This window comes from Anolis sagrei, chromosome 1 (assembly GCF_037176765.1).
Source record: "Anolis sagrei isolate rAnoSag1 chromosome 1, rAnoSag1.mat, whole genome shotgun sequence".
NCBI classification, from domain to species: domain Eukaryota; kingdom Metazoa; phylum Chordata; class Lepidosauria; order Squamata; family Dactyloidae; genus Anolis; species Anolis sagrei.
In genome coordinates, this window is record NC_090021.1 from 250,737,098 (window position 1) to 250,761,215 (window position 24,118).

Here is a 24,118-nt window from a genome sequence, read left to right on the forward strand (position 1 = left end):
CATCTGGGGACCCCAGGTTGAGAACCACTGCTTTAGATGGAGAGTGTCCCAAATGCTTGAAGAAACCAGCTGTTCCACACTAGATCTTAACTCTCTCCCCCTGGTGTATATAAAGGAACTCAATATCTCAGGTAATCTGGACCAATGCCATGAAGGGCTGTAAAGGTCAAAACCAGGATTTTGAATCAGGCCCAGAAACTAACTGAGAGCCAGTGCAGCTGTTTCAGGAGTGGAATAGTATGTTCTCTTATATCCACTCCCATTAACAGCCTAGCAGCTGATCTTTGAACAAATCAAAGTTTCTGAATAATAATAATAATAATAATAATAATAATACTTCATTTATACCCCGCCACCATCTCCCCAACGGGGACTTGGGGCGGCTTACATGAGGCCGAGCACAATCAACAAATTACAGCAAAATGAACCAAAAACACATACAACAAACAACATCATAATTACACAAAACATATGAATACATTAACAATATAAGATTACAATAAACACAGTCACCGTAATAATGGGCGGCTGTATGTGCGAGAAAATGATTTTAAAAACTGATTAAAAACAGATTAAAAACCCGGGTGATATAAAAGGAGAAGCAGGTTATTTGCGGAGGGGGACTCATTAAAACAAGGATTGTGAAATCGAGCTGTCCCATGGGGGGGGGGGGAAGATGGACATATATTGAACCATTATCAAAGGCAGCCCCAAATGGAGCATGTTACAGTAGTCCAGGTGGGATGTAATCAAGGCACGTACCATAGTGGCCAAGTCAGATTTTTCCAGAATAGTCGCAGTTGGTACCCTAGTTTGCAAAGGCGATCCTGGTAACCTCTACTACCTGGGCTTCCAAGTTTAAAGAGGAATCCTGAATCGCCCCAAACTGTGAATCTGAGCTTTCAAGGGGAGTGTAACCCCGTCCAGCTCCGGTTGTAACCCTATTCCCGGATCCATTCTATGTGAGACCAGTAGTACCTCCGTCTTATCTGGATTCAGTTTCAATTTGTTTACCTTCATCCAGCCCGTTATTGTCTCCAGGCAGTAATGACAGGAATGAACTGTTGCTTCTTGTTGTGCAAGTTCAAATCTTATATTCTTGAGTAAACATAGGGAATTTTATCTTGCCCTACTGTGTTCTTGTGAGAAAGCTCTCTGTTCTGATGTAGCTCAACAGTGACCCCCTAGGGCTTCTATGTTAACAGCACTCTGCTGGGAAATCAGAATTGGCAAAATCTTACCTTTTGTTGCCCAATACACACTGAAAACCTAAGTTCTTTACCTTAATGACCAGCTCTTTTTGACCACCTCTTAAATCTGAATGTGGAATCATTAAGAAAGTGGATCCAGGCACTAAATAATTTTACTATTTGCTGAGATCAGAACTAGAAAGTTTTTACACTACTTAGCAAAACAAAAATGTTGGTTAAGAGGCCAAATTTCCTCTGATCTCAAATTCCCATAGATATGTGACTTTGTTTTCAGTTTCTGTCTTCCTAACAATATCAAAATAAGGATATAAAAGATGTCGTCCCTTAGCCTGTCTTTTCTGCAAGTAACTCTGCACATGTTATGAAACATTTTATTTAGGTAGCATGTCACTAGCTACGTTAGATTGGCATTGAATTTAATTTGGAATTCCATATCTGTGGTTGTTCTTCCTACCCTGCTGTAAACTTTTCCCAAGGTCTAAAAACTCCCTTTTATATCCATTTAGTTGAATTGTTTTAAAATACAATTTCTCACTTAAACCTTCCCTACCTGCAGGACTACATGGTTGCTATGCTGTCCTTTCTGTTTAGATTGTACAAGCTTTTAAGCTTTGTGTTTTGTGAGCTTTGGGCAAATAACCTATAATACTTCTTTTTAATCTTTCTTTTTTCCTACTGTTACATTGATAGTAATTGAGCTGAGTCTTTCCAAGCATTTGAACAGCCTGGAGTGTTCAGTCAGGATCAACCAATAGTGACATCTTATTGGTAATTCTTTTTAATGAGTCCTACTGAAGGAAGCATTCTCTTCTCCAAAAAAATTAACCTCTCATCCAAACATCTAAGAATTGCAAAGAAAGGCTTAGATTTCAACCATTAATCAATTACATGATATCAGAATTATGATAAACTAAATATCTAAAACCTTATCTCCCACGTTTTATAAACATAAATAAAGGTTTAGGTTTATTAAGTTTATCCCTGGCTGATACTGGAAATATCTGTAAAAGAAATGACCATATATAGTCATGTATAAGTTGACTTCAAATATAAGCCAAAGTCAGGCCCAAAATTATGGATTTTGAGATGATCTATGGATAGATAAAGGATCACTCCACAGAGAGAGGAAAGTGCCAGTGCCATCTCAGGAGGCCAGCCACCCATCTGGTCACCAATGCCACTATTTTCTCAACTAACCCTTCAAAAGGCAGAAGCAGTGGCAGAGAGAGTAGCAGGGAGTCAGTGTTTTTTTTTTTTTAAGGTTCTCCCAAGAAGAACTAAGCTCTTGCTTTTCATCACTTTTGTAATTAGTCAGCCAGGCTATCCTTGGTTGTGTGAACATATGCTTCTCCCAATGTCCAAGAGTAATCTAGGAATTAGTGATTTTTTATTCAATAGCAATGGAATTATTCTTTGTTTATTTCTATGATATGAGAGAAGGGAAATAAGGAGACTTTCACCATCTAAATTTCTCCCTTCAGCAATATTACCACAAGGGAAAATAACATTGAAGAGTACTTGGGTAATATTTTGGTTTATTTTTATTTTCAGTGATCTAAGGACACTTTTTGGGAGGATAATAGAAAAGAAAATATTATCACACACCCAGCTCCAAATGGATGATCTCTTAAATCACAGGCAATGCATGAATGTGTTTAGTAATCTGACCTTTGTTATTTAAATGAACAATTCTTGGGATGTACCCTTTATTCAAGTGTCCACTCAAAGCTATTCTTCTCACGATGGAAGCTGTCATTGGTGTCAACAGTTTCTTACAGCTTACCTTGAGAGATGAATAGGGGCTTTAGAGGCTGATTTTCATTGGTGCCATAAGCTGGGGAGAAAATGTTAATGTATGTTCCTCATGGTTTTGATTTTGCTTTGCTTCCATGTAAATAACAGAAGCCAGACACATTAAATGTTGTGTATATAATATTTAGTCCTGAGCCTGAAAGACATTTCTGCGTTGTGGTCTAGTCTGGTTCTGAATACACAAGAACCAAGACTACATGTAAATGATATTGTGTTCTCATCCAATGGGGGTGTGCACATCAACATATATTAATATAACACAAGCAGATAGAAAAAGACAAGGTTGAGTGAAACAATGATGGACAAAATTTGTGGAATGGACACAAATTACCTCAGGTAATCTCTGCGGCAGAGAATGAGATTTGCCTTTGTGTAAAGTGTTGATCCGACTTCTCCCAGGCGGCAGTCACAACAGGCACACTTTAAACAATCTTCATGCCAGTACTTATCCAAGGCCTTCAGGAGGTATCGGTCCTTGATTTTACGGTTGCAGCCAGCACAACCCTTTTGCTTCCCCTTCGGTTGTACGGATAACATTGGCACGCCTGTAAACAAGAAATATATCAATGAGAACATGACTAAAAACATGACTCTGTTGTTTAATACATGTTTAATACTCTGCTGATGATTTCTTGGTTTTGAGATTCACTCATTGTGTTTCAAATCAGGTTATTAGTTGGGCCTTTTGTTTTTTGTATTCTGTAAGCTATTTTAAGCAGAAGGAACAGAGCTTGGAAAATTTACTTTCTAAAACCCCCAGAACCTCCTAATTTGGTCATATGGATAGATGATCAATTAATAATATTCGACCAATGAGCTAGATGGCATGCCAGTGCTGGCTGCACTTATGAATGCTAACTGGTGGACTTCTGTTAATAATTGAAGCTGCTTCTGGATGTAGTTTAACTTGATGAAGTAATAAGTCCTTTCATTATGGCATCAGAAAAAAAAATACTACCTGGGTATTATATACATTTTTCCCCCTGGGACCACCAAAGACCTCTCTTGTCCATAAACAAAGCTACAATGCCAAGAGTATTCAGTGATTCCATAAATATTTGTAATGCAATGATATCACCTCAATGGATCTCCAAGGCAGTAAGTATGTCAACAGCCTGGTACAGAGTCTGCACTGATCTTCAGTTTTGAAGGGTAAAGGCAGGATGATAGTATTCTTGCCCCAGTACAAGTACTCTACAATCCTCTTATATTAGACAGGCCTAACATTTTTCCCCCCAAAGACTTTTGTACCCCATTAAGTTCTCAAGCCTAGGAATAAAAGAGTGAAGGAAGAATGCATCCATGGTACTTATGTGATAATGAATGAAGATTCACTTTAAAGAGGGGTAATTAAGTTCCCACATGTTCCAAATGCACTTTGAAACAAAGCAGACTATCCAAAGGGTCTGATGTTTTCAGCCCTTGAAAACAAAATCCACATCAACACCCCTGTTTGACCTAGGATGAGGAAAGAAAGGAATGATTTTTAGCAGGATGATAGAGGGAAAACTCTCTTGCAAAGTTGAAGCACAGAGTTTTTTTTAGGCCAAAAGCTAGAAGAAAATATATAATGGAATTATTAACAGCCCCTTAACCATAGTGGTTCTAGTTAATGCTGCTATAGCAAGTGACATTTTCTGCTTTCCTTAAAAGCAAGGGTGACCTGAGGGTAGCAAATGCTCAACACATAAAACCCACCACTCTTACAGTAATAATTGCTTTGTCAGAACTGCAAGCGGACAACAACAGCACTTAAGACACTTCAAGACAAACAGGGAGGTATTGATCCATTCGTTATCAAAATGGACTTTGTACTATGGAGACAGGTCAAGTAACATTCAAAAACCCTTGAGGCTTAAAGAGCCCTTCTCGCTGAGCCTGCCAGAGTCACAAAACCCACTTCCAGTGTTAATGCCAGCAACTTTTGACATCTTTTTAAAAAAGAAATAAGGCTTGCCAAATTCATATTAGCAAGTCAAAATGCAACCCTGTTCTCAAAAAGAAGGCACACAATCAATAGTGCCATTCAAAACATATCACGGGTTTAAAATACATGGTTGCATGGACAGGCATTACATAAGATCTTTCTTGCACAATTTTCTTCATTTAGTTGAAATGTTTATAAATTTCCACTCCATCCTGTTTATAAAATTGCCACCATACCCCATGGGGTACTCCATTTTAAATGTAAACTTGCAAAATAAAGCAACAGAGCAATGAAACAAATGACAACAAAGACATCAAAACTTCCTACATTAAAATAGAAGTGGGGTGATGTTAAGAAATAATAAATGAGTTGTTGTAGGTTTTTTCGGGCTATATGGCCATGGTATAGAAAGCCTCTAGATCATGGCCATATAGCCCGAAAAAACCCACAACAACCCAGTGATTCCGGCCATGAAAGCCTTTGACAATAATAAATGGATTGCTGATTTTAATACTGCTGTTTACTATTTTCACCTTTAAGGAAGAATATGACTAATCAGGGCTCCATAGGGAACAGGCTGCATAACTTGGGGTGTTACTTTAAAAAAGGCCCTATTTCATTTACACAGGAAAAAACTTTCCAGAACCTTTAATTAAGATGATAAATGTCAGGCCAACTCAAATGAGAGGAGAAGTCTTAGATTGGCCCAAACTATTTAGGACTTACCTATTTAGGTAAGAATTATCACTCTACCAAGCGACACTACAACTATGAATTGGGCTCAGGAACATGCTGGAAATAAATTAAATAAGCTGGTGTTCTGGACTTTGTCAAATGCAACTACCTGGGTGATTCGATATATACTAGCTATAGTTTCTGAAAATGTTTAATCCATTCTGCCACAGAGCACATTGCATTAATTGAAATGAGATATGACTATGGCATTGTGGCCAGATTTGCCACAGTGGTTTGTTACACTTGTATCCTGTCTGTATTCTTTAAAAAGTCAGAGCTGCATACTATTCTTTTTTATTCTGTAGGTTAGATGACTTGACATCATTCTCAGGCAGTGAACTTCATGGCTGTACAAAGAGCTGAACCCAGCTCATTACTAATGGAGACCATCACTCTTTTTCTTGAAGTGCCTTGCCCTTGTCTTATTATGGTTCATAGTTGCTTCTTGTTAACTGTTATCAAATCAACTTCTACTTATAGTGATACCATGAATGAAAGATCTCTAAGTCACTCTATCATCAGGGCTGTGGTTTCTTTGATTGAACCTAGCCACCTGTATTGCATTCTTCCTCTTTTCCTACTGCCTTCTACTTTGACAAACATTGTCTTTTCTAGTGAGTCATTTCTTTCCAATTTAGGACTTTATTTAGGGTGCCACTTCCATGCTCTTAGGAAATGAAGCTCCACGGAAGCCATGACATGATGTAAGGGCACTTCCAGTGGGACTCCATGGCGTTTTGTTTTCTAAGCACAATGGAGCCCAAAGACCACCTTCAGGAGTCTAATATTACCCAATTCTAAACGGGGGGAAGTGGGGAGAAGACAGGGAAAGGCATAGAAAGGATGTGAGATGACTAGCCATCCCAGAAGACTGGGAAAGACTATAGGGAATGGGCTAAGACAGTTCCGTCTTCTTTCTCCCCACTCATCTGATGATGTCTTGACTTCTAGGGAGAGTTCAGACTTGAATTGGTATAGGACCTATTTATTTGTCTTTTTGACGGTCCATGGCATCTGCAGAACTCTCCTCCAGCATATTTCAAATGTGATTCTCTTCCTACAGCTTTCATCATGGTGCAGCTTTCACAACCATACAAATAAATGGCAAATATGATGGCATGGACAATCCTGACCTTAGTGTACAATGATATATTGCTGTGGTATGCAAAGATATAGATGACTTTGGGTATGTAATGTATATTTAGGCATGATCTCAAGTAAATGTAGTTTAAAAGTTTCACTGAAATCAATAGAAGTTATTATCAAATCAGCTTGGAAATGACTCAGAAGTCCATTTGCATTTGAGCATTTAAATATTCAATAATTTTAGTCTAGCTAATAAAACCAACAATCCATTTTGCACAAAGAATGGTCTTCAATTAGATGGTCTCCTGGGTATCTTCCAACTCTAACAATTCCTGCATGAGACTAATAGTGCCATGGAAAATATTGATACCAGCTTTGAGGGTTGGATGAATAGAATCAGGTTTCAAGGCTGGGACAGGGCCTTCTCTCTTAAGGACCTAATCACATAAGGAATGTTTAGTGTCCTAGGATGCTGCTTCCCCAATTGAGCGAAGGAGACCCACGCTGCCCATCACATGTTGTAACCTCACTTCTGGCGAGGCTCTGTTTATCAACTCAGGGCAGCATCATCCTAGGATGCTGTGCCACCTACACAGGAGACTCTCTGCATTCTATCTGGAACAACAGGGCTACTGCAGGAACAAGCCATCCAGTGATGCTTCCCCATGTGATGGTGAAGTGTCTCTGCTGGCTGGGGTATGGGGCACCGGGATTGCCCTGCTGCCCTGCCAATTAGCCATGGAGGCTGGTCAATTGGCATGGGGGACCTCATCAATGTGATGAGGTCCTAAGTTTATGTGTTGTCACATATGAAGAGAAATCACTTTCTTAATTTCTCAATGCTTGCAAAGAACAATTATGGCCCTTTCAAACTATATAATCATAGCACTATGGTTCTACTTTAACTTCCATGGTTCTATCCTATGGAATCCATGGGCTAAGGGAATGAAACCAATGTCATATTGGCCATTGCATAACACTCGTACTACTATATAACATTGGCTGAACTGTATATGGAGAAAATCTCAAAAGCATCCTTATGTTTTTATTATTTGAACTTCTTTATGGCAGATCTTTATGGTATGCAACAGAGACAGGAAGGCTCGCTGTTCCAAAGTATTAACCTCTTTCCTTTAACCTCAGGCAGAGATGGGTAATATGCAAGCTTCAAGAAGTAGTTAATCACAACTCCCATGTTCCCTAGCCAGTATAACCAATGGCAGAGGAATGGGAGTTTTAATCCAATGACATCTGGAATAAACAATCTCTGTTGAAAGACAATCAGATACATGTAGTTAATGCATTCTAAATCCAATGCAAAGTGCCTCAGCAGCCCACGGGGCCCAAAGCAGGGACCAGCCTGTGACTATGGTGGCCTTTAGACAGCGCTGGGAGAGGGAGCTTCCCCAGAACAGATGAGCATTCTAAATCTGTCATGTGAAATTCCATGTTGCTTCACCATTTGCTGCATTTTACCAGAATCATATAGTGAAAATGCAAAATTTGATGATTTTTCTGTTGTATAAAATCCAGATTATCTGCTTTCAACTGGATTATATGGAAGCGTGGGCTCTGATAATCCAGTTCAAAGCAGATAATGTGGATTATCTGCCTTGATATTCTGGATTATATAGCTGTGTGGAAGGGCTCCTATTTGAGTGGAATTTGTTCTGTTTCCATAATGTGAATCAAGATTTTGACTGGGGTTTTGTGTCCTCTGAAGATGCCAGCCACAGATGCAAGTGAAACGGCAGGATACAATGTTGATAGAACGCAGCCATACAGTCTGCAAACAAGACAACACCCCAGTGATTCCGGATGTGAAAACCTTTGACAATATTTTGACCATTTGTTCTAACCTGGAGTGAGATCTCTTTTCAGAATGTCAACAGATTTCCCAAGGGTTTTTTTTTTAAAAAAAACACCCCATAATATTTTAAAAGATGGAACACCCTCTGGATACATTTGGTTTCATTAGCTATGTTTGGAAAAGGATCTCTCTCTGGAAACCCTTGTTACCATGGTGGCGGTCATGCACATAATTACACACACCTGCAGCCTTGCTAATAGAAGTCACTAGGATGGCCTTGAACAGCCACTGAAGGTCCTAAGATTTGAAACAGTTCATGGGATGCCTGAGGACTTGAGCCATCCTCCCTTGTCTGAAGATTTCAACTGTTGTTTTCCAGCCGTTAATGTCCCATATGTATGTGACAGGAGGAGGAACATGTAGGGCCGCCAGTCGAAAATGGAGATAGATCCAGTGCCATTAATGGTTACATAGAAGTATGAGCTAATGTGGCGTAGTGATTTGAGGTCAGGGTTCAACTCCCTGCTCAAGAAAACTGCTGGATGAACTTATACAGGTCACACACACTTAGCCTCAAAAACACCCCATGAGAGGGTCACCATAAGTCAGAAACAACCATTAACAGTATGGATCCATCTTCAGTTTCCACTCTGAAGACACACAGCAATAAGAAGTAGGTATTTCAATAGGTGTTGCTTGTTACCTGGTTGTGTGACAAACAACACTTGCTGAAATTCCCATATCTAGACAACATGAGCCCTCTCCAGTTTTCAATCTAGCAACCTTATGGATGGACGAGTATTATGGTTCCACCAGAAGCCTTTTCACACTAGACGGTGATGGCACTGTGATTCCACTGGCTGCTGGCTACAGAATTTTAGATTCGAAGATTTGTGTAGTGTGCTTGATTGTTATTTGGAGGAACATGCTAATGTTTTTATGTGTTTATTACTAACTTAAAATGTTATTCCATTTCCACTAACATGTTCACCTGGGGTCCTTCCAGTTCCATCTGGGAGTTTCCTTAGAGTGTGATACTGTGGGCAGATGGGTGCAGAAACCACCTCTACTGTATTGCCACAACTGTATTAGTTGCTGGTGTAGCTCTTCAGAGCACCCCCCCCCCACTCCCACTGCCCTGGTTCTGACAGGTGGAGCAACCACAGCACAACTAAACTCCCTGAAGTAGTGAGGCAGCTCCCTTTTGGGGTGTTTGCGAAGGATTTGTGGCTCTTTGCACTCTACCCCCTGCCTAATGGCAACGCAGAAACATAGCACATGGAAATTAAACTGGGTTAATTTATTTTCACCAGCAACCCCACCTCTCGCCAGTCTACCCCAGCTAACTGACTTGCTGGCTAGGAAGATTCAGCATCTATCTAGAGGGCACCATGTTGGAGAAAGCAATATTAAACAAAGGATGATTCTCAACTTGCATAAATGTCAGTGAACATAAAATAGCAGTAGGTTTCTTTCTTTCCCCTCTGGGGAGATGTCACATCTTCCCTATGCCTTTTATATAAAGTACGACTTGCATTTTAAGATGAGGCATTGCCTTTGCTTCTGCCTTTTCCCATTTACAGGTGAAACAGGCATTAATCCATAAAGGAGAGCTTCTCTTTTGAGAAAAATAAAAAAACCCAAATTTGAACAATTTCAGAAATACCTTTAAGAATTTGAAAACTAGTTATAACTAGACTTCTTGTCTCAAACGTACCTGACAGACAAAAACAATCTGGATTCTTTATCATCTATTTTAGAGACACAATGGTCTTCAGAGAGGCTTATGAGTCACGTAAAAGAGGGACATTTTCTGATTTTTTTTTCCTTCTAGTTATTCGTAGAAAAAGATCTTTTTGCAGTTATCTTTGCAAGATAAAAACACACACACACACATTTGGTCAGTTTTCAGCAGGGGGTTTTCTAATGAAAAAAAGCTACCGTTTCAGAGATCATATGATGTTCAAAGCTGCTATTCCCACTCAGATAATAACGAGCAAGGTCAACCTGTGCCAGTCGGGTTCAGTTTTTTGAAATTACATTTTGGTCTGGAAGGCTTTCCTCCCCAGCACCCAAACCAATCTGGATATGGAACAAATAGAGGCTCAGAGAAAAAAAGTTGAGGCTGTAATTAGCTGGCAAGTTGATATGGGAAGGGAGGTGTGGAACAAATTTCAAAACTGCCAGAATTAAATCGATCACCCTGGATTTGTGCAGCAAACAATGAGAGAACAGCGTCTCTGTGGCACTGTAACTTTACAGTCCCAGCACTTTGGTGAGAGGATTCAAAACACGGCTAATAAAATCACCAATGGGTTTTCCCCCACTTTCTTTCTTTCCAGCACCTCCAAATTCCAGAAAGCAAGCCAAGTGCTTCATGTTGGGATTCATATGCAGTTTGTCTATGGATTTGCCGCAAGTGTGAAATAACCATACTTGTGTTGTGTCTGCTGTGCACACATAGGTTCAGAAGCCTCAGCCAGTGGCACTGTCCCACCGCCCATGTACAGTTATTACACATCACGTATGCAGAAATTCCCATTCCAACATAAAATGGATATTTCGTTAAGAATGATGCTAACATCTAAAGCTTCTTTGACCACCAAACAAAAGAAACTATAATTTTTGCACAGAAAAATGACTGCACTTTTTATCTCCAGCCATGTTTGGATATGACTGTAGCCTTTGTAAAATAGACAAAGCCTATCTATAGATGTGTGCAAAACATCAGGAGAGAATGCTTCTGGAACATGGCCAAACAGCCCAGAAAACTCAAAGCAACCCTATCTATATTATATTGCTTTTCCTCAAATGCATTCAAAACCTCCATGCCTAATTCTGAGACATGCACAGAGAAGTCCGTTTGAGAGTCTGACCCAGAATCTGACAGAATCAGGGCTTGACCAAGATGTTTTGCTCCCTGAGGCAAAGGACAATTAGGGTGCCCGTGTGTTTATAAGCACACCAGATTGAAAATTGATTGAATTCCCACTAGGGTGGTGAGTGAGAGGGCAGTATTCCCCACCAAACCTGGGAGCTGATTCAGTCGATGAGGATGGGCCATGTGATGCCTTCATTGCTCTCCCTTCCAATTGAGGGGTTATCTGCCACTTTCTAGCATCTGCCACATAAGGTAGTTATTTCATTCTTGGATCAGGGATTAATTTGTGCTAAAGGTCAGTACCAGGATCTGTTTCTGGTGTCATGGCTAACTATGAAAGTAACTATAGATGTGTACAGGTACATAGGATATTTATTTTACCAGTAAGTAAAGTAAAGGCAAAGGTTTCTTTTGACATTAAGTCTAGTTGTGTCCAGCTTGGGGAGGAGGGGGGGAGGTGGCACTCATCTCCATTTCTCAGCCGAAGAGCTGTTGTTGTGTGCAGACACCTCCAAGGTCATGCGACCAGCATGACTGCATGGAACCACCTTACTGTTACCTTCCTGCCAAGGCGGTACCTATTGATCTATTCACATTTGTATGTTTTCAAACTGCTATGTTGGCAGAACCTGGGCCTAACAGAGAGAGCTCACCCTGCTCCTCAGATTTCAACTGCCAACCTTTCGGTCAGCAAGTTCAGCAGCTCAGCGGTTTGACACACTGTGCCACCAGGGGGCTCAGTACATTTTACCAGTACATTTCAAAAAATCCCTGTGTTTACACACACTTTCATGTTGCCTGTGGATTTATGGTGATCCCCATGAATTTCATAGTATTTTCTTAGGCAAGGAATAATTAGAAATAGTTTTGTCAGTTCCTTCCTCTGAAATACAGCCTACAGCACATGGCTTTTGTTGGCAGCCTCCTACCCAAATACTACTTAGGGCTGACCCTGTTTAGCTTCCAAAATCAGATGGGATCTGGTGATTTAGGGAACTTAGATGCCACCCTCCAAAAATCCCTAGTCATCAGGAATTAGAGAAATGGGTTTTCAGATCAGATGAGAGTGTCTCAGATCTGAAGATAGAACTTAAGACCTAATGCTACTTTTTAAAGACATTAAATCCTGTAGTGACAGAAATGAGAAAATGGCTGTTAATAAGCCAGTTGTGGTCTGCACTGCATCAAATAACCGTAGCATTCACAATATCTGGATTTGGATGTCTCACCTTTCTCTTAACATGGAAACCTCTGATTCCTTCCACCATCAACAGTCATCCAAAGTCATAATAAACCTTGCGGGGGGGGGGGGGGACTTTATTGCATGCCATTATGTGTTATGTGGTGTTTTATCAAACATAAATAAACAGCTTGTCAGAAGTAGAATTCTACCTGGCCTGAATGCAGTATTATGAGGAATGAAACAACATATTTACAGTAACAAAATGCTACTTGTTTAAATATGAGATCAAGATTTATTGCACAGGCAAGGTTGATTGAGTACTTCTTTGGGAATAAAATGGCTCCATGTTCTCTGTCCCACTGATGTTACCAGCCTGGTGTACCTTTTCTTAGAAAAATTAGATGAAGGTTTTCTATTTTTGACTACCAGTCCCCCTTTTTCCTCTTGCCCTTTCAATTTAATGGACTTTGCTACTGGTAAATACAAAACAAAACTTGTTCTGAGCACTCACAGCTCCCACGTACATTAACAAATTATAGACATCACCTCTGGTCATATTGAAATTTACGAGGGTGTTTAAGCAGGCTGTTATTGTACTGGGTAAGTGAGACTGTACTACCAGTCAAAGGATGACAAAATGGCTTTAATCAGCCCAGCTTGTCCATAGTAGGTCTTTTTTTCTTGCTGCAATAGTCCCAGTGCCAACTTAGTGTAGCCTCCTCTCTCCAAATTCATTTTAAATGTTTAATGGCTGTCAAAGAGGTGGTCTTAAAGAGAGAGAGACCAGTCATTTCTGCTTTCTTTGCAGAAGTATGGAAACTTCTACAAGATCAGAAAAAGAATGGTGTTCAGATCCTTAGACTAGAAGCTGAACTGGTGATATTTTTGGATGACAATTCCCAGAATTGTCTAGCCAGCATGCAATGGACCATGTGGACTAGAGATGCGGAGAGATGCATGTGTTACCATATTGGAATCTGGAGATATTTCCTGGACCTTTAATAGAAGAAGAAATTTCAGCAAGTGTTGCTCGCCATACAACCAGGTTAATAAGCAATACCTGCAGAAATTCCTGCTTCTACACAACTATTAAAGGTGTATGAGGAATGGGTTGTTGTAGGTTTTTCGGGCTATATGGCCATATTCTAGAAGCATTCTCTCCTGACTTTTCGCCTGCATCTATGGCAAGCATCCTCAGAGGTTGTGAGTTCTCTCCGGTGTTTATACTGGCAACCCTAGAGCTGTAATCTCTCCTTCCCTCTTCAAAAAACATCTTGAAGCTCTTCCCTAGACATTGGAGAAAACACTAGGATGTAATCTGCTAGGCAAGTGTGTGACTGATTATATTTGGAAACATGGAAATTCACTGTCTAATTTCTTTAATGTAATTCTAAAGGTTAATTGGTCTGAAAGAGTAATGTGGGAGAGCTAGCTAACGAAATATGCCTCGAGGCTTCCGTGTTTTATAGAAATGAGTCTGGAGCAGATCAGTTAGGATCCTCCTGATCTTCTCTGTGCTCTAGGCCACAATTTATGTAGATTTAGGAAGAAAGAAAGGAAAAGAAAAGAAAAGAAGAGAAGAGAAGAGAAGAGAAGAGAAGAGAAAAGGCTCCACATGAAAGCAACAGTAGCTGGAAGGCTGCTCCATTCCACCTGTATTTTATACCTTCTTAGAGGGGGCTCTGTTAAGCGAAGCAAAACTGCATTTCTCCTTCCCACCACACCAAACTAAAGCAAGCCTAATTAAGAAAGCGTGTGAATGTAGCGTGTGGGGAAGAAGTCATCCTCCCACATCCCATAAGGGATCTGGCCAAAATCTTCAATTTGCCAGTTATGACAGCTAATTAGTTATTCTATTCAAAATCTTTGCTTTAAATAAAAGAACTAATTATACACAAAGGTCAGTCCCCCACCTCCTGTGAAGCACACATAATTGGCTTATTTCCCCAACATTGTGTGTGTTTTACACAATGCTCTTGGACAGATGGCTTTAACTCTTTCCGGCTGCAAGTTAGTTGGAAAGATTTCCACACAAAACCACCATGTGAATGCTAATGGCCTCTTTGACTCAAATGTATCTGAAGATATTCCACCTCCTAAAATCAAGAAGCGAAGTCTTTATCCATTGTGGCTCCTAAGACAGAGAATAATAATTACTTATTAGAACCCCCCCCCTCCTTTTCTGCTTTACCACTCTTATTTTATCAAACAGTCCATTGTCCCAAAGTGTCTGGGGTTTTTTTTTCCAAAAGGCAATTACTCAAAATACCATTTTAAAAGGTTATTATTAGAAATTGTGCGGTGCTTAAAAAACCCCCATAAGCAGCGGCAATAAAATACAAATACACAATTTCAAATTTTACCATGAGTATGTATTTGAAATACTTCAAGTATAACTACATTCCTTAGATGACTATACAATTTGGTTTTTACGGTTTCAAAACTCCTTTTCAGCAGGAAACTCAAACTTTACAGGTTGCAAATAGAAATGACAATTATATATGCAACATCAGTTAGAACTTCACATTTTAGAATGAGACTCAGGCTTTGTTTCAAAAGAAAAGATTCCTTAAACGGGAAATACAATGGAATCAAATGAAATCATAGCCTTTCATAGTCATGTAAAGGTTTATAGCTCCACAGTAGTTGTGAAGGGTCGGAGCTCAACAGTTAAAAGAGTCTTCCTTCAATGCTAAAAACTGGAAAATCAAATGCTCATTTCTACCATAACACAATTAAAACACCATGGCTTTAAGGTGCAAATATTATGGAAGCACTGTGGTGGGTGAAATAAGAAGCATTATAAGAAGCATAATGGTTATCCTACTCACTCAGGTATAGCCAGGAATGAACAAAACTTTCAGATTCCGGGCCGCCAGTGAAGTCCTTGGATTTCCTGAGTGTGTTTCTCTAGTATTCAAATCAAATGCATATGCAGGTTTTTCCTTAACCTCAATTTTGCTATCTTCTTCTAGGCAGCTAGATCAACATCTCTGAGCATTTGTAGCTTAAACATGCTCAATTCATATGCTTCCTGCATACATAGGACTTTATCACACAAACCTGCTATCATGCTACAGCCATAGATACAATGTTGGGCACCTTTGGAATAACACCTCTCTTCAGTATCATCCATTCATCAGTCCGTGGCCTACAATCAAACTCTGCACACTCTCATTTCCCCACCTTCTTGCATTACTGTGATTCATTTATTTTGTGCATTTTTATTTTTAGCACAATTACACAATTTCAGCATTAAAAACAAAAGAGGCATATATGTATGCTGCAAATTTACTCGAGTCTAATGTGCCATCTAAACTAATGAACAGCTCAATTTTCAAAACCCTGAAACTAAAAAAAAGTATTTGTTGGTGAAAGTAATGCACAATGGCAAAAAGTACTCTCTTTGTAATTTGGTCAAAAAAGGTGTGCATTACAGTTGCTGTTTGCTTAGAATTCCTTCTTTAAAAACAAAAGTGTTAGAACACCAAAGCTTCAAGCACTGGAAAAGAAAACCTTGGGATGAATCTATGCTGTAGAATGAATCCACTTTAACTGCCTTGACTCAGTGCTGTGGAGGCTGTAGTTTGGGGACTGTAGTTTGGGATGATGGGGGCTGCCAAAGAATGCTGATGCCTCAACAAACTACAGATCCCAGCATAACATAGCACTGTGCCATGGCAATTAAATTAGAGATGACATCCCCCAAATAGGAGCTCCAGGTACTCCTGAAGTAGCTTCCCCTTTTCTTTGGCTCAGCACTAAGACAACCACACTACACAAATCTAATGCACACCCTAATTTGGGGAAGATAAAATTTGAGTAAATACATTTTATATATGAGGGAAAGGGAGGAAGAAATGAAAGAGGGAACAGCATCCCCTTCCTAGACTCCTTTGTTCGGATGGTTTGGGAGAGCCTCTGGAAAAGATTTACATGAGAGGAACAGGAGCCTTGTTAAGGAATGGATGGGAAAGATTCATTACATAAACAGAAGTCTAGTTCTGTGAGAGTACGACTTATTCACACCACAATTTTATAGTGTTGTATTCCACTTTTAACTTTGAATTCTAAAAAACTTTCTGTCAATTGCAAATCCCAGAATTCCATGCAATGTTTCCATGGAAGTTAAAGTGGAATACAGTACTATATCCTGTGTCCAGTCTCGATAAAATAGTCCAGTCTCGATAAAATAGTAAAGAGTAGAGACATCAGACTGGCAACAAAGATCCGCCTAGTCAAAGCCATGGTATTCCCTGTAGTAACCTACGGATGTGAGAACTGGACCTTAGGGAAGGCTGAGCGAAGGAAGATCGATGCTTTTGAGCTGTGGTGTTGGAGGAAAGTTCTGAGAGTGCCTTGGACTGCAAGAAGATCCAACCAGTCCATCCTCCAGGAAATAAAGCCTGACTGCTCACTGGAGGGAAGGATGCTAGAGACAAAGTTGAAGTACTTTGGCCACATCATGAGGAGACAGGAAAGCCTAGAGAAGACAATTATGCTGGGGAAAGTGGAAGGCAAAAGGAAGAGGGGCCGACCAAGGGCAAGATGGATGGATGGCATCCTTGAAGTGACTGGACTGACCTTGAAGGAGCTGGGGGTGGTGACGGCCGACAGGGAGCTCTGGCGTGGGCTGGTCCATGAGGTCACGAAGAGTCGGAGACGACTGAACGAATGAACAACAACAATCCTGTGTAAATAAACCTTGGATGTAGGCCATGATGGCCTGCTATACCACAGTTAAAGCTTGTGTGCCAGCTGCGCCCATACCTTGGGAAGTCTGACTTGGCCATGGAAGTCCACACTCTTGTTACATCCCGTATAGACTACTGCAACACACTCTACATGGGGTTGCCTTTGAAGACTGTTTGGAAGCTTCAAATGGGTAACAGGCGGCAGCCAGGTTAGTAGCAGGAGCAGCATTCAAGGAGCATACAACTCCACTGTTGCGCCAGCTCCACTGGCTCCCAGTTTGCTACCAAGCACAATTCAAAGTGCTGTCTTTAGCCTATAAAGCCCTAAACAGTTTTAGCCCAGCTTACTTGTTCAAACATATCTCTCCTTATGAACCATCCAGGAATTTAAGATCGTCTGTGGAGGTCGTGCTCTTGATTCCGCTTTTGTTGCAGGCGTGCTTGGCGGGGACGAGAAACAGGGCCTTCTTAGTGGTGGCCCCTTGGCTGTGGAACTCCCTCCCCAGGGATATTAGATCTTCCCCCTCCCTCCTGACCATTTGGAAAAGAGTAAAAACCTGGCTTTTCGAGCAAGCTTTCGGAAACATGGAGTACTTGGATAAACACAGTATGATGAAATAACAAACATGGAATGACTTAGACGATGTAATTGGAGAAGGAGTTGAACTGGAAGACATTGATTACTTTAGTTTTAATTGGTTTTATATGGATTTTTATTATATGATATTAAATGTTTTAATTGATATGTTGTGGCATCTAATTGTTGCCAATCTGTACTCTGCCCTGAGTCACCTTTGGGCTGAAAAGAACAGGATAAAAATGCTGTAAATAAATAATAAAATAAATTAGGAAGAGTGAAATAACTGTCTCAATCAGCAAGTTCTGGGAACATAGCAATGGCAGCCTCTGAGTTGAGCTAATGTAGTTTGCTGCTTCCAGGAATGATGTAGGCATCTTTCTATAAGGTTAGCAACCAATCAATCAATCAACCATCCAACTAGCTGGCTAGTTAGTTACCTTTTAACATGTAAAGATTACTGACATTTTGGTATCTGAAGTATTCTTGAATCACATTCTTCACAGGTTATGGACCTATATAAAAAGCACTATGTGAATCAAAGGCACTAGTCTAAAAATGGACAAAGAGTCCACAAGGGTTGTAGTCTTAAATGATTTATGGCTTAAGTTTGCAGAGAGAGAAGACACAGCATGGCATTTGAAAAGACACGTTTTAAAAGATTTAATTCCAGCATTTATAATTGCACCACTCATTCCAGTAAAAGACTGGCATCTAGGAGACTGGCAAAATTAAATGAACAGCAAAGTAATCTCATTAACTTTGATCAACACAATAAACAAGCAACATTTCAAAGATGTCTCCAATGGTTGTAAAATGTCAGACTGTCCTTATTGCATAAACAGAAGGAAAGGGTCGTCTCCTGGCAAAAATCATCAATGCTATTTTAATCCAATATTTAAACAAATGCTCATATATTTGGGAAATATTGTCATATAGAAAGGTTCAATCAACAAAGATAGTGGTTCAATACTTTTGTATAAGCAGTAAAGAGCTAATCTGTGATCTTTGTTCACCAGCAACAGGGTGTGTTTAGCTATTCCAATCTTCCCTCAATGGTTATGCAAGAATTTGCTAGGAACATATTCAACATTCACTGTGAATTCTGAAAGAACAGATGGGGGAATGGTACTGCTTATATTTGCATATGAGACTCAACACAACTCTGGTTCAGCATATGCTATCCACACCAAATTGTTTTCACTCTTTTTCTGGGCACTGCCTCAAGTATTGCTTAAGTATTCTTAAATATTGCTTGAGTATTACTTTAAGTATTGAATATCTTAAACATTGTTTACAGTATTGTTTTCACACCTCAGAATTGCAGAGCAGCTGCTTGATAGAACTGCATCCTTGCACACACTGTTCTCATGTAGGTTTGGTTCTGTGTGGGTGCAGTGTACTCTTATGGGTCACCAGTCAAAGGCATTAAAAGATCTATAAAACCAAACTGTTGTCACTTGTCATCCTGTCTTAACTGAGTTTTTGTCCAGCTATGGAACCTATAATACAGCATCAAATCTGGGAAATAGTTGAATGAGGTTGAATGAACAGAAAAAGTGTTGAAACTGTTACTGACTGCTTTGATTCCTGCTATAAAATGAGTTTATTGTGATTGACAGTGATTCTAGAATTCTAAATTGAATCTCAACCCATGCCATTCACCTATGTAGCAATATTTCAGGAGTTATGAGCCTCAACTGATTATCTGAATCCATTGTGATCACTTTATGATATATAATAATATATCTGTTTGCTGTCTTCTTTCTCTTGAAGTTTGGGTTTGTAATGTTCCACTTTGTAATTGTCTTTGAATATCCTTTATGTGATTCTTGAGGGCTTTCTTTTCACTGTTGCTGCCTTGTTTCCCCAATTCCTCTTTAATATATTTAAAAGTGTTCTGAAGTTAAAGTTGCATATCACTGCAAGGAAATTATATTTCCACCTTTTCCATTCTATGTGCATGCTTGCACACACACACACACACAGAAAGAGAGAGAGAGAGAGAGAGAGAAAGTATCAGCTCTGCCTTCCAACAGCCTTAATAGAATTTCAGCATCCACTGCCAAATGGCCATCTGATGTTCTCTTCTGTGTACAAAGATTAACACAGTCTGTCACAGGAACTCTAATGCAGTCAAATGACAAGTCTCCAGCCTAAAGCTTTTATAGACCTGCAGATATTTCTCAAGACTTTTGGAGTCCAAAATAATTAGATAATATGGCTGAGATGAACTGAGGTCTCCTCCAACAGTTCTATGGAAACAGAACTTGGAAGTAACTAATTACAGACAACAGGGCATTTGTAATAAGTTTCTTCCCTTATAAATTAAAGACTAACTATATTACATTACCACTCAATTGTAAATCAGATCAATGACTTCTAATAGTAAATTTCCAAACCCTGGATGAAACATCGGATTGCAAAGCTCTCAGTTTATTTCACAAAAGCCAAATCAAACATCTTTAGTTAGCTCCCATTGTTCTGGTGACAACATAGAATTTGGAAAAGGTGGTGGTGGTGGAGGAGGAGGAAGAACTATAAAAAGATTGCAATGTTTTGACAATGCATGCACAGTTCAAGGTTGGCATTTCTATTCCCCCACTAGGAAAAGCAGTCATCAAAATATTATTTCCTAAAATCTAAAGACTAATATGGAGCTGAAAAAATAGCCATCTCTTCACCGTTTGTTCCTGAGAAGCAATGTTTCTCAGCCTTTCCTCCTTCAGCTACTTCGTAGTTCGGCTCCCAGAGGTGTCTGCAAGCATGGGCAATGATGATGGATTCTGGAAACTGATTCATTGAGAAATACTGAGTAGAGTCATTTACCATTTACTGTATATACTTGAGTATAAGCCTAGTTTTTCTGTCCTTTTTTTAAGGCTGAAAAAGCCCCCCTCGGCTTATACATGAGTCAAGGTTATTTATTATTTTACTCTGTTGTTGTTGTTACATTTATTATTTTACTCTCCTTATTATTATTGGAGGGATACTTAAGCACATTTACATTGAGGAAGATAAGAATAATGGTTTAATCAGAATTGGACAGTCTTATCTTGAATTACAGTTTTATGTAAATATTCCAAAACGTTTAACTTACTGATGTTTCAATTAATATAATTTTATTGGTATCTATTTTCATTTTGAAACTAGCCGTCCCCTGCCACGCATTGCTGTGGCCCAGTCTAGTGATTTGGGAAATAAAGTAATGGTTTCTAATCTATGTAATTTCTTTATGCTTGTGGCTAAACAGTATTTCTTGTTTCCTTGTCAGTGTTGATGTGGAGAGTGTCTGTTTTACCTTCTCTGGAACATGCAACATATAATTGTCCTTCTTTAGGGGTCCCTTCCTAAGCTATGATACTATATCTCTCTCTGTGTGAATCATATATGTCTATATCTATGGCTGGATGGTTCTTTGTCAGGAGTGTTTTGATTACATTTTCTTGCCTGGTGAAGGGAGCTGGATTGGATGGCCTTAAGTATTTCTGTTGTTCATGGGGGTTCTGTGTGGGAAGTTTGCCCCACTTCTGTCGCTCGTAGGGTTCAGAATGCTCTTTGATTGTAGATTAACTGTAAATTCCAGTAACTACAAATCCCAAATGTCAAGGTCTATTTTCCCCAAACTTGATCTGTGTTCATATTTGGGCATATGGAATATTTGTGCCAAGTTTGGTCCAGATCCCATATTGTTTGAGTCCACAGTACTCTCTGGATGTAGGTGAACTACAACTCTCAAACTCAAGGTCAATGCTCACCAAACCCTTCTAGTGTTTCTGTTGGTGATGAGAGTCCTGTGTGCCACGTTTGGTTCAATGCCATAATTGGTGGAATTCAGAATGCTCTTTGATTGTAGGTGAACTATAAATCCTAGCAACTACAACTCCCAAATGACAAAATCAAAATGTTTTGAGTGAAGGACATGATGGTGTATGCTGTCCAAATTTGGTGTCAATTGGCCCACTGGTTTTTGAGTTATGTTAATCCCACAAAAAACATGACATTTTTATTTATGTAGATTTACCAGTAGCTGCTACATTTCCCACCCTCAGCTTACACTCAAGTCAATACGTTTTCCCAGTTTTTTTTTGTGGTAAAATTAGGTGCCTCAGCTTATATTTGAGAAGGCTTATACTCGAGTATATATCTATAGGAGAATGGCTTCTCAGGACCTATCTTCCCTTGGGTTATTTTCTTGGCCACTGTTGGAATAGAACACTGAACTGGAGATGCTTTGTCTGAATCAAATGGCACTTTTTATGTTCTTAAGAAAGCTGAGTGGTAACACATTTTAAACATTGTGTTAATATACTTCCTACTTCATTCAGTTTATTCAGTTCATGAAACTGAGTTTAAGCTGACTGAGGCAGCCCTCTAGTGATTCTTTAGACTGGGGGGGGGGCAGCTATGAAGTAACAGAGCAAGCTCTTCAAGTGGGGGACAAGAGACAGGGCCTTCTCAGTGGTGGCTCCTTGGATCTGGAACTCTCTCCCCAGTGAGATTAGATCAGTGCCCTCCCTCCTGACCTTTAGAAAGAAAACAAAGCTGTGGTTGTGGAACCAAGCCTTTGGCTAGTAAAATAATGCAGTGGCAAGAATTACTAGGAAAAATGTGCAATGACAATTGGAATGACCACAGTGTACGATTTTTGAATTATTTGATTTTAATATTTATACTAGGATGTTTTAATGCTTTCTAAATGCTTAAATGCTGTTTATGTCTCATGTTTAATTGTTTTAATGATTTTAATTTATAATTATAGGTTAGTGTTTAGTTATTAAGATTTTTTTCTGTCTACATGTATGTTGGCATTGAATTATTGCCATTGATATGTTGTAAACCACCTTGAGTCCTCCCCTGAGGTGAGAAGGGCAGTATATAAATATAGTAAATAAATAAATAGAAAAGACAATCTTGCTTGGAAAGATAGAAAGCAATTAGGGGAGAAAGGGAGACCTCCATTATAGATGGATTGACTCTGAATTAAAGTCACAAGCCTGAGTCTGCAAGAACCGAGGAAAGCTGTAGATGAGGACTAGGGGGTATCTCATCCATGGGATCACCACTTGGCCTTGATAGCAGTTAACAAGTCATTCAAATTTATGCTACAACCCTAAAAACCTAGGTTTTGCATCCTTCCAAATGTAAAGCTAAATAAATAATGTTCTAATAAAACTTGGAAGAGATTTTGAAGCCCCACTTTTTCTCCTGTGCCGAAAGAATGAACAAAAAAATGAGAGGGAGGAAAGAAGCTCAGTTCTTTGGAGGAATAACTATAGACCATTTGCATGCTGAGCTGTCAGTCCATGCACTTTCCATTAAAGAGATAACATCCTTTTTCATAAGTCCATTTGGGATCCATTTTAGTGTTATCTAAAAATCAAATCTACACGGTAATCCTTTTAATGTACTCTTGACTTTTAAAAAACAGCTTTATGTTCCTTCAGGAAATGTTTTAAGCCATTACTTGGTAATTACTATTCACCCATGAAAACACTGATCTTTTACAATATATAATCAGTTTGCAGACTCAAAAATAAAGCAGGCTAGAATTTTGTCGAGTGAAAGCAGTGAAGGAAAAACCCAAAGGTTATGAGTATAAAGTCATTTTCTACCCAGCAGTATAATATCAAAAGTGGTATATTTCTCCATTGTGTAAGTAAATTGTGCCTTCCTGCCTAGGTGTGAGGAGAGCTTTATGTAGCAAATACAGACGTCATATTGTTTTGAAGTCAAGCTGGACTAACAAAACAGTAGCCATCATCATCTGCAGAAAGTGAAATATATCCCAAGCAGCTTATGAAGTATGGTAGTATCCTTCCATATTAGACCTAATGGCTTTAAGAGTGACCATTAAAATAGAAAACCAGTAGGAACTATATGGCCCCTTCTTAGGTTATTGATCAAGAGCACAGCAAACTTTAAATGGGCTCTATGACCACAACTACTGAACTAGATAGAGTGCCAGTCTATATAAACTGTGAGCTGAATACTAATCACATTCTTGAGAAAGCTTATTACAAGCTGTTTAGAGAACTACAATTTCTTCTCAAATTATTCCATTTTTGTGGACTCAAGAGTCAAGCATCTGCAGAAGGTCCCTGGTTCAGGTCCTGGCAGGTCCTAGAATCTTTGAAAGGTATTGCCAGCCAGTGAAGACAATACCAAGCTAGATAGGCCAATGGTCTAACTGAAAATTAAT

The 24,118-nt window shown here is 39.4% G+C and overlaps 1 protein-coding gene across 3 annotated transcripts in view; it reads right to left on the reverse strand.

Moving 5' to 3' along the window:
• LMO1 (LIM domain only 1) overlaps window positions 1–24,118 on the reverse strand; it is a 126,301-nt gene that overhangs the window by 39,921 nt on the left and 62,262 nt on the right. For all 3 annotated transcript variants that reach the window (XM_060767437.2, XM_060767446.2, XM_060767428.2), the window contains exon 2: window positions 3,355–3,568. In XM_060767437.2, the coding sequence (XP_060623420.1) occupies window positions 3,355–3,568 (214 nt within the window). The remainder of the gene's footprint in view (window positions 1–3,354; window positions 3,569–24,118) is intronic.